The 12,083-nt window shown below is 41.0% G+C and overlaps 1 protein-coding gene across 2 annotated transcripts in view; it reads left to right on the forward strand.

Moving 5' to 3' along the window:
- neurl1b (neuralized E3 ubiquitin protein ligase 1B) overlaps positions 1–12,083 on the forward strand; it is a 31,591-nt gene that overhangs the window by 11,114 nt on the left and 8,394 nt on the right. Inside the window, exon 1 of one of the 2 annotated variants that reach the window (XM_042493969.1) lies at positions 7,813–8,103. The exons of the other annotated variant lie outside the window; for it this stretch is intronic. Within the exon in view, the coding sequence (XP_042349903.1) occupies positions 8,073–8,103 (31 nt within the window). The 5' untranslated portion in view covers positions 7,813–8,072. Of the gene's footprint in view, positions 1–7,812; positions 8,104–12,083 lie in introns of those variants that run through there. 2 annotated transcript variants of the gene reach the window in all.

Genomic DNA, 12,083 nt, shown 5'->3' on the forward strand with positions numbered 1-12,083 from the left:
CAGAATCTCTATTTCTGGAGTGTGCTTGACAGGCCGACGTGAGCGAGCCTGCTGCTGTTTGTGTGGAGTCATGTTAAAAATGACAAAGACCTTGACATAGACACCCGTAAAACCTTCCTGTTCCTCTTTGGCAAGAGACCGGGCACCACTCACAGTCATGATTAACCCTCTGACAACTGTATAATTCCATGGATTTTCCACTGCGGCAAGCGTGCTACTGTTTAATCACTTCTGAAAAAAATGAAAGACAAGGGAACAAATGAAGGTTAAATTCTTTTTTGGAACAGTGTTTTCCTATTTGGATCACAATTATGAGTGACTGCTCCATCTCATCAAACAATACCATACATAATGGATTGTGCATTAGAGACTACCTTCATTTTGCCATATTCTTACGCTCCTCTCATATCTGAAGCCAATGTGCAAAAGGCTGGAAGAAGTTGGCTATGTTGTTCTGGGCCAAGAGCATTTCCTGCATCTCCTTCGGTGGTGCATCCGCTCCTCATCCCAGAGAACACCGAGACAATGGAACAGATGGAGGAAGAACACTGTCCGTGCATCTGGTTAAATGCATTGAAAGGCCATTTTTAGCATGTCTCCCACTGACAGAGAGGCCTAAAACAACATTTTAGTGGAGCCGTGCCACTATTTCATGTTCCACCAGAGAAAACCTAAAGTGTAGTTCTTTATAGCAAAGTGCAACATTGATTTACTGACATTTCAGTACGCTTTGAAATGCTCTGTAACAGCAGAAAAGACGTTCAGATGAAACATTCTTTCAATGCTACCCCCCAGTTTCCACTGTGTTAGCGGAGCAGCGGGGTCATTTAATGTCAGGAGCTGACATGTTGCGTAATGTCATGATTTAGGCTCCTTTAATGGAAAATGAATCAGGAAATTCCTCATACTACAGTCAATATCCCTGTCCGTTATCGTTACCACTATTAACAATCTGCCTACCAACAGGAAGACGTGAATCAGTCCCAGAACTTGTAAAGCAAAAAATAAATGAACACTGTAAAATCTGGCAAGTTGATCTTAAATAATCTTGAAAACCGACTGCCGTGAAAAAGGAGAGTACATATAACTAAAAATCGTAATTTCTGTTTACTTTATATCTGTTAAGTTTACTTGAAATTCAGCTGTATTTATTTATTTATTTATTTATTTTTTTTTGCAACTTAAAAATGACAAATGGAATTAACTTGTTCTTTCTTAGTGTTAGCAACCTCAGTAAGATTGTGTGACTTAACATAAAAAGCTCTTCACCGACTATCAGTTTATTGCATTACAGTGCAGTGCTCATAGCTGCATCAGTGCTTTGTTTTCCCACTTGCCAGTGATTCACTTCATGGTGGTGTTTTTAATTTACTGAAATCTGAAATTGCAGAAGTGAAACCAAGCATGCATGCATTTTGTCAGCTCAAGACTGCCATAGCATTCAGTCTCATGATCTGAGGATTTTGGAAATTAGAACAATCTGTGAGGGCACAGAGCACATGGCAAGAACGCCCTCTAAAATGGCTCCAATTAAAGGCAAATGCTGCACAGTTGCTTTGATAAAAACCTTTTTCAACTCAGTATGTCTCATCATCTACGTGAGGGAATTTTTACTGATACAACGGCTTTGGCAATAGTTGAAATCTTACTGTGTTTTTGAAAAGCAGGTGCTTGACTCCAATAGCCTGTTAAGAGTCGACCTAATGAAAAGACGGGAGCACATCATTTAAAACAGATGTGAACGCACTGTAGTAGAAAACAGCACTCAAACAAAAAGAGGTGACCAGAAAAACATTGTTGTATGAATGTGGCTCATTGTGCTGGCCCATGTGTGTTTGATGGAGATGGTTGTGTTCACATTGAAGGTGGGTATGACTCACTTCATCCATTAGATCAGTGGCTGGGGTTTGGACAGCAGCCCTCCCCTGATACTGAGACCACCGCGTACAAACCTTCCCAAACAGCCATCTGCTCAGCATTTCTTCTCTGCTTTTGAATCTTTAAAGAGAATTGAAATACTGCAAATGTAACACTTTGTTGTCCAAGGACCAGTCACTGCACTGCTCTGCATGGCAGCAGTCATACTGCTGTGGGCCAAGTTTCCTTGAGCAAACGAGGCATGTCTGCCCTCCTTCTCTGGAAATAACTTTATTCGCTGTAGGAGCCCTCATGAGATCGCTGCATCACAGATGCTTGATACCCAAAAGGGGGACAGTATGCATTATGGTTCATCTCAGAGCAAAGCATTCCTGTTTGCATCCAGTGTAATAAAAATAGATGCAGCTTTCTTACAGTGTGTGGTACTGTATGTCCTTCACCTAGTTTTGTTGGTTAAAATCACAGCTCTGGTACAATCATTTTCACACTAACTAATAACACCAAGATCTCAACGCTTGCCAGAGTACTGCAGTATGTCTTAATTCTGTTTGTACATGGGTGGTCAAACCAACAGTGTGGGCTCTTTCTCAGTTTACTTTAGGCGTCTTTGCTTCTGTCATGTTGTCAGAGCAATCAGACTGACATATCTGTGTTAACAGTGTCCAGGGGTCAACGCTGAGGGTGATGCCGGGTTGTAATTTAGGCTTTGGCTGAGTTTGAAGAAGACCACGGACATGCTCTCTAAACTATTGCATTTTGTTTGACATTCCTCCGTCCAAAGACATCTGAATGTTCTGACTGAGATCTACTGCATACTGCATATCTGAGTGGTACATACAGTGTATTTATGCTTTTCATAGTTCGTCTTTGATTGCTGTATATTTTAGATTTGACCATTCTTTTTAGTAAATGTTTATTTATCTATTATGCATTCACTTTTACTTAACCCTTTGAAACCTGGGCCAACTGGCCCAGTTTATTCCAAGGTAATGAGCAACTTGAGAAGAAATTACCCCAAAATTAGCTAGAAATTAGTAAAAACTTACCAGAAAAAATACAGAAATAAACAAAAAGGCAGGAAAGTGAAAAAACAACAAGGAAATTACATATGACATAGGGGCTTTGAAAATATGAATCTGTTCATTTAAAATATATAATTATTTTGATTAGCAATATAGTTAGTAAGTTGAAGTAAGTAAATAGTTTAAAAATATATATATATTCCAAATTACTAATTTCCATCAAACTGCAGGACATCTCTCGCCAAAGTTGCTCATTGTCATTTTCCCATATTTTTGAAAGAAATGAATTTGCTCAGGGATCAAAGCTTTAAATACTTGTGAAGGGAGTCTGAACACAGCGCAAGTTTTATCTCATGTTTTAAAGTTTTACATTTGGTGAGATAGGCTTAAGCCCGGTTTGCATAATATTACCTGAGGATCATAGGTGTAGGTTGCAGGGGTTGGGGGGATAAAGGAAACATATTCCCCTCAGTATTTAGAACATATGCATTTGCCAACCCCAACTAAAAACACTAAAGTAGCACAGGACTTTTATTTTGGCAAAATAAAAAAACACAAAAGTGTTTGATGCTTTAAATTTTCTGACAGATGACTCCCGAAACCCCCTGCTTCATGTGTCCCCCTCAATGTTTAAGTGAAACCGACACCCTTAATGGGGATCACTAGTAATTTGTAATACTTATGGCGTTTGCCTGATCCTAATCCCATGTTAATCTGACATGTCCATATTTTGTCAAGGAAAAATTCCACTGCAAAATTACGTACCAAACACCAAACAGGGGTCATGAGATAATAGTGTGAATCGGCATCTCTGTAATTATTGTCCTATTTAGGTTTTTTTTTTCCCTCGTGCCTCTTGAGGTTTATCTCACTCTCATCTCACTACACTGAGAGCCATTTGCAGAAAAAGCAAGCTCAAATCAATAAGCAGAGCAAAATCTTGAAAGATAGTGTAATTGATCACATGTGACAGTGTGTGACAAAATCGATTCAGTTTGGTTAACAAAAATTTCAGAAAAAGAAAAAACGAGGTTAACACTGTACATCACTGCTTGTGGTGCTGTGTAGTCTTTCTCTGTTGTGTGGAGAGAAGCTGCACATGACTGTGTGTGTGTGTGTGTGTGTGTGTGTGTGTGTGTGTGTGTGTCACATCCAGGAGATGATGTCTGAGTAAAAGTTCTCTTATCCCACGCATGCTGTGCACAAAACAGAGACGTGGGGGTTTCATTTCTAAATTACTGATGGTAATACAAGTTCTGAACAGAGATTTTTACCAGTTTCTTGTAAAGAGAAGATTGATACCAGTTGCAGTTTTCACTGTATGGATATGAAGCTACATCTAGCAGCTGGTTAGCTTAGCATGACTGAAAAAAAGGGGAAACAGCTGACTGACAATGTCCAAAACTAACAAAATATGGCTGCCAGTAACTCTAATGCTCACCAGGTAAAATGATGCGGATTTCAGAGTCTTTAGGTCACCATGAGGTTGCCTTTGTATGTGCCCTCCATTACTGTACTGATCAATTTTTAAATGTTGAAGGTTAGGGGAGCTTTGTCGTGGTAGAATTGTCATTAAGGTTAGTAAATAATGGTGGCAATGTTTTTTTTTTTTTTTTGGTTGTAACTGGGAAACAAACAGCAGCTCCCGTATTAAAGTCCAATGTTTGTTTTGTTGATAATTACTATGTGCACTAGAGGGCTCTGTCACTTTAACCGATGTTGTTTTGGGGCTCTTACTGAAAACATTTGATGATGTAGCTCTTTTTAGGATCCAGGCCCAGAACAGTCTGAATTAAGCTTCCCAAAATGTTGAACTGTTCCTTTAAAGTTCTCTGTGAATACCTCTGCAGACATCCAACAGTGTCTTAAATGATTGTGCTGAAAATGATCCTGAAAGTACAGTTCTTTTCCTCTGGAATAAATTCAGCCTAGCAATCATTATGCTTTCATTAACACCCCATAGTCTGTGCTCAGGCAGTAAAGCAAGCATTAGGGGAAACAGCACTTGATAATGCAGCTCTGCTGTGTTTACAGGCAAAGCTTGATTGCGGACTCCATCGCAGCCTCATATTCACTTCCTGTGTTAATCCCCTTTGCCATAGCAGATCTTTCTTTTCTGAGGCAACCGCGAGGGCGTGGGGGGAATTTCACTTCTGCTTTGCTTCACCCCAAACACCATTCACCCAGGGCTCATATAAAGAGCCACCATATCCTGCTAAAACAAACAGCATTGAGGAGGTAGAAACAAATGCTTTTGTCTTTGAGTTATATTTAGTTCCTGCCTGCCTTCACCCATACGCCGTGTCTCACGAGACTTGTTTGGCCTCAAACTGAATAGGTTGTATATGACCATGTTGGAAGCTACGGAAATCCAGATGCACTTTTCCTCTTTATTTGATATGAATAATGTCAATACAGTCAACCTTCATACATGAAGCATAAAGAGAAACCCTGTTTCGGGCATTTGGGTGTTTCCCGATAGCTCACTTAGTAGCGTGTGCACTACAAGGGTTTGGACACATTTCTGCGTTCTGTGTCTACAGATGCGCACACGGTTCCATTCATATAGCAACTGAGTTTTCGTGTTCACATTCTGTGGATTTCCCGATCTACACTCCATTCCAGTTGGTTGCAGTAATGCACTATAACATTGCCAACTGCCATAAAAGTCGAGAAGAAACTAGTTCTTGACAAACCAGTTAGAGGTGCACACATCACCAACTGGTCCAGAGTGTGGAACAAGAGATAAAATTATGTAACTGGAGCGTGCGCAGTAGTTTGCTATGTGTACTGTCCCCGCACAAATAAGGCTTCGCATGGGCCCTCGCAGACATGGGCAGATGATGAACCTCGCGGACAAAAAGTATGAAGCTGGCTTAAAGGCTTGGACATGCTTTCCACATTGAACGTGTGCAGACAACTGCGTTAACACGGATGCACACGTGGCTCTATTCATAGCAGAACTGACGGTTCTTGTCAGATGAAACAGTAAACAAGAGGGTTGGGAGGTCGTCCTATTGCTGACTTTGGGTGAAAGTAAAACTAAATTATGCTGCTGGAGTCAATTTCTGTCAAATATCTAACTCATAAGTATCTATGGTGGTGAGGCGGCTGCGACTGGCTGAACTGCAGTTTTTTGGACTGGCCTGAAGTGTGGCACGAGAGCTTGGAGCGTGGGTAGTTTGTGTGCTTGCAATGCAGTCTGCACAGTTACAAAAAATGGGCTGCACATGGACGTGCACATAGGGTTTAAGCTGACTCTTGCTGATGACTACATTTGTAACACTGACCGAAGCGGAGCCATGCTCATACATATGAATTGGCCTTAAGGCTGAGTCCTCAAGGCCATGACACACCAAGCCAGCATCAGATAACTAGTAGCAACGAAAGCCCCTGCTGCTTCGCCCTCATATCGCCATGTCTCGGCCAAAAAGTTACACAGGACGTATGTATACTGCCATCTACATACCAGCAGACGGCGATCGTCTGTAAAAGTAATTTAAAACAGGAAATCGGAAAACCGCCATGACACTAGTTAGCCAACTAGCACATTAACAACACAACCCAATAGTGAAAAAACAAATTGTATTTATTGTGCGCCAATGAACAACCAGGAAACAACCTCCCTCCGTCTTTACTTTAGCTGTTTGTTTACATTTTTTACTTTTCACTTCCATTTCTTTTCACATACACTGAACTGAACAGCCAATCAGAGTGATTTCATTCACAGATGGGCTTCGTGGCTGTTGCCGCCGATTCAACATGCTGAATCAGCAGGAAAAAAACCAACAAGGGCCAACAAGGGCCAATAGTGTGGGGCACAATGCGGCGACAAGGGCTGGGGGTACTCGCTGTTGGTCCAATGTGGTGTGTGTGTGTGTGTGTGTGTGTGTGTGTGTGTGTGTGTGTGTGTGGCAGCCCAGCTCACATGACAACTGACCCAGGACTTAGTATTTGTGTGTAATGCGTATGTGCGTACATGTGTGTTTTCTGAGTTCTGACCCTCATCTATCAGGGCTAGAAACTGAAATTACCTGTCAGAACACACCACCACCACCACACACACACACACACACACACAAACACACAAACAAAAAAAAGAAGTAAACCGTTTTTCTGCTCTAACTAGACACAATGAGACCAATACATTGACGTCAAGGAATAATAATTTGCACACATCTACATTTTCATGCACGCTAATTTCTTAACCAGCAGGCCATGTTCAGGATAGTTGACACACAGCTGCTGTAGCGCCTCGAGCCTCTCTGATTCTCCACTATGGGAGATACCGCTGTCCCGGCACTCCCTTCACTGATGGTCTCAGTCCTATAAACCCTGCAGGCCATGGCTCCTCAGAGAGCTGTGTGGTCCAGAAGACAGGAAACAGCTTGAGAGAAGCCCAGCAGTCAAGGCTGTGGGAGGGCAGAGGATAGGGTGGGAAATAAGGGGATTTCCTCATATGGCGCTTGGACTCTTATTAAACGTGTGTTTATCATTGTGTCTAACATGTGAATACGTGTTTGAGTGCTGATAACCTCCCTGTGATGGGATTGTGATTTAAGAAACTGTCACCAAGTATCAGTGATCATCTTTGCTGTGTATTCAGATCGGTTTAACCCCTTCAGGATGCCACTCAAAAGCAGAAGATCATTTTTAAAGCAAACATGATCAAGGATCTCTATAATCATTTCATTGTGATCAAAGTCTGTGTGCATGACCCTCTCTATGCAAATGCACTGACGAACCGCCTTCCTTTAGATTTGGCATCCCCTTCCAGCAGGATGTTTGTCCTATAGGCTACACACTCATTAGGCTTCATCACAAGCTTTGAGTGAATAATTAAATGAATTATTCAGAGGCTCTGTGATGCTCTTGAGGGGGATCAGCGCTTACTGTGTCTTTAAAGTCGTGCAGAGGGGAGCCTATACTAAAGAAAGGAGGGGGCTGCTGTGCGCCAGTTGGAGGTGTCTGCCTGTCGCAGCGGCTTGAGGTTGACATTAAGAGGAGCGCGTCCATGCTTCAGCGGGGAGATACGGCGCGATCTGAAGCCACTGATACTCCGATTGAACTGGTTCCAGGCAGATACTCATCAGACCGAGGATACACGGATGGACAGAGAAACAGTGCACACGGAATTAACTTGTCAGCCGGTGCGAGAGATTTCTGGATATAATGGGGAATACGACACCTAAACCTTTAATAGGTGAGACTTGTTATTAATGTATCATTCAGGAGGATTGCACACACGAAGCGGTGTCTGCGCGAAACATCTCGATAGCCAGAGACAGAGAAATACACATGGCTAGTCCTGATTCCTCTTTATTACTTGTGCTCGCTGTGCACAGAGACGCGCTTCCCATCACGGGGGAGCTGAGCGTGATTCCCAGGGAGCGAGACCAAACAAGCGCTCCCTGAAAATACACTTTTTACTCACCATTTATAGAACCTTAGTCAGAACCATGTAGTCTGAAAGAAACAAAGAAATAAAGGGCGATAGTTGACTAGTTGATGATTGTCAAGCATGAACAGCATCACCAGAAGTCATTAATATTTTCAGTAAAGCTCCTTTCCAAAGATCCTATCATAATAAACATTTTATCTATAAAAATCTATGTTTAATATTGTCTTAGCAGCAAAAGACTACTCTTAATTCTGCATCTGTGATTGTAACAAATGGCCAATTTCCAAATTACATGTGCATTAAATGGCTCGCCAGTTTCTGGGTTAGGGCTAGGGATTGGTTTATTTTTTTCTATTAAATTATTTTATTTCAGACTGATTTTTTTTATTTGCCATATAATATTGTTTTATATGGAGAAATGAATGGATAAAGTGTATTTAATCAATCCCAATTAAATAATGCATTACAGCAGCCAAGTCACAAATCACAAATTGAACAAGGGGACAAATTAGAGGTCAATAAGAAACAAAATACTACAAAATAGGACCATGGCTCTATAATACATTCAACTATACTGGTAATATTCTGCTGTTACACCAAATATCAAAGCTATCTTGTATAAACTACATGCTCAAGTGAAGTATTCCTGCATATAAATTGACTGCAAGCCCCAGTTTTTGCATAAAGCTGTCATTATGAGCTCTCAGAATATCACTTTGCCACAACACCTACAGCACATTACTTGATAATCAGTTTCCCATATCACTTTGATTTAATGTCTGTCACACTCCCACGCCCCCCAACAGACCCACTCGGCGGCTAAATGATGTGGTTACTGCCACCAGAGCCAGCTGACGTAGGGTTTGGACTGAGAACAGTTAGTCACAGAGGAGCAGGAGCAGCGTGGGTCCTATTGCTTGCACTGTATGGTTTCGATTAACATGGAATTAATGGAATATCTGTGTTTGCTTGGTCTCTATCAGGGATATGCACAATAGATCAGAAAGAATAGGTTAATCTCAGTCAGTATAGTCATTTTGCAGGCCTGTGTGTGATGAAGAAGTCATAATAACAACAGCTATGAAAAGAGTATTAAGTGATGTCATGGAGGTGTTTTACCTAGAAATTCGTGTTCACAACCTCTAGAAGCACAGATCTGACAAGACAGCCCCTAAAATTCCACAGAGGCCGTCTTGCTCGATGAAAGAGTTACAGTACGATGAACCAATGCAGCCTAGAGATATGAGAGAATAACGAGCCAAAGATAACTCTGACGAATGCACATAATCAGTTTTACATTTCAAAAAGCTTTCTGCGCACAGCAGCTTGTCTTGTGCAGTCTTATGATTGCATTTATATGTGCTTTTTCTTTCATCAGGAAAAGACAGGGAAAGTGCATTCCCATAATTGATGGGTGACCCTCGTGCGGTGGCAGAAATGAGATGAAGAATGAGCACATTTCTGACCCTGAACTGGTCTCTTTCAGTAATTTCAGTCAATTTGATCACTTCTGTAAATTTAGACATTTGTTTCTGGCTCTCTCCTTTCTTTCACTGTCCTCATGATATTAGTAGTCCACAGTGCAAGTGTCCTCTATATTGCTGTCCAGTATCAGCAGAAGGTCTGGCTCGTAATCCATACCTGACATAGACCTAGCTTCAGCTCATGTATTACCATTACATCTGAGCTAAGTGACTCAAATATGAATTATTAGGGTAAATAATAATCCAGTGGTCTGTAGTTAACAGCACTTACAGTTTCTCTGATGGTATTTCCAGAATCACCAAACTCCTTCAGCCATCTGGTGTTTTCTCAGCTTGCACAAAAAAATAAAATAAGAATTTTAATTTTTTTAAAAAACCTGTATTGGAAGCATTGACTATTTCTCTTATCCGATAGACTGGAAATTACACCCTTGCGCTTTATGTGCAACAATAGAAAAACATTAAAGCATTTTTTTTCAGTCAGCATAGACAAATATGGGTGATAGTAACATTCTTTAAGGAGCCCTGTAGAATATTCTTGTGAACAAACAAAAGTTAAGTTTACATTTAGTGTTGCTCATTCAAATGTACTGTGTCTAAAAAATGTGTTGGGAGCATTTCCTAAATTTAGCGAGCCAGTTATCCATGTCAACCTGCTAGCTGTCGTCTTCACTGCCTTTGTTGGCACATTGCTGCATTACTTGGCGCATTACAACCACCGTGGTGTGAAACTACTGGTAGGGCTGTGTAGTTCATGTGCATCCTCATGCACAAGGCAAATAAAAAAGAGACTCACTTAAAAAATTGCTCCAAATCTCGACTAGAGGTCAAAAACTCCTCATATTACCTCAAAGTTTAGTTTGCATTGTTTAAACAAAAACAGCATTTTAGGGTTACCCACTACTGTTTTGATTAGGAATAGGGATGTCACTTTCAGTTAATTTTGCTCACTCATTAGGTGGTATCTAACCGGTTTGTTCTTAAAAAAAGAAAAGAAAAAAAGACATAAATCACAAGAGGCCTTTCCTTTTAATTCGGGGCTCCATTGCCTCAGTCACTTAAGCGTGGCATTTCAAAGTGCTATCCAGTTAGAGGTGGTAAAATTACAGTTTTCTTGATTAAAATATCTTGCCTTTTTAAAAAAAAATTATGTTGGCATTGCTGTCAGACAGCCGGCCAGCAACACTAACTTGCAGAAACATGTACACCGCCCAGCCATTGGTCTCCCCTGGTTCCTTGGCTGCTCTGCATTGTGCATAACTGGGGATGGGTGGGAGTTAATGAATGAGCTAGCAGTGCTGCTTATTCAACAATTATATTTGGTAATGGCATCTAGGTATCAGAACACGTTGCTGCAGAAAAATTAAGTAATACCATAGCTAAGTATTTTTGATAACTATTTTAGCACCACCAGCTGTACTGACACTCCTAACAGTGGTAACAGAGCTAACAGTGATAACATGGTCAACAATGCTGGAGTGGATGCATTTTTTTTCCACAGCAACCCTATTGAGTAGGGGGGGATCACCAAATGAGCGGCCATCTAGCCTTACCATTCCTGGGTGTTTTGCAATGCAGTAAACTGAAGACAAGCAAAATGAACCAATAAACAGACATGTGTAACTGGTAACCATTGACATAGATAATTAGGAAGTTGCAGTTTAGGAAGTGGATTAAAGTCTTTTTGTGTTTTTGTTAATTTTAGTTAACTTTGAGTCGATAAGCGTCCTGCTGGGTTTTTCAAAGTTCGCCTGTGGGTCGAATGTAATGTTAATACACAGGAGGCATAAACTTGGGCTGTCACTCAGTGAATGACCTGGTGGGCTATGCCTTTCATCTAATAATGGCAAACAAGTGTCTTTAACAGTCTTCACTGTAGGTCCTTTAACTGCAGAGTCCCAGGGCATCCCTCTATCAGTGAGGCAGTTAAGCCTGAGACCTACTGATCCTCAACATGTTTTTTTCCACATGCTTTACCCAAAGTACATTTTCTCCCTCAAAAGCCAAAGAGTAGAAAGGAAAGGGGCACCCGCACATCATTTGAGATGTTACAGATGTTCTTGCTGCTGCTTCATAGTTTAGAATATAATCAGTGATAATGTCTAATTTAGGAAATGTACTGTGGAACATTTCAATGAGTTATTGTCTTTGCACCAGATCACAGTGAATTTTAAACAGAAATGTAATCACTGTGTGGCCCTGGAGGCGAATAGACACACCGCCTCCCTTTGAATATTGTATTTCAGCCATTCTATACCATAAACACTCATCTGTAGCTTTCATTTGATTTAATATAAA

The sequence above is a fragment of the Plectropomus leopardus genome, chromosome 9, assembly GCF_008729295.1.
Source record: "Plectropomus leopardus isolate mb chromosome 9, YSFRI_Pleo_2.0, whole genome shotgun sequence".
In the NCBI taxonomy this organism is placed as follows: domain Eukaryota; kingdom Metazoa; phylum Chordata; class Actinopteri; order Perciformes; family Serranidae; genus Plectropomus; species Plectropomus leopardus.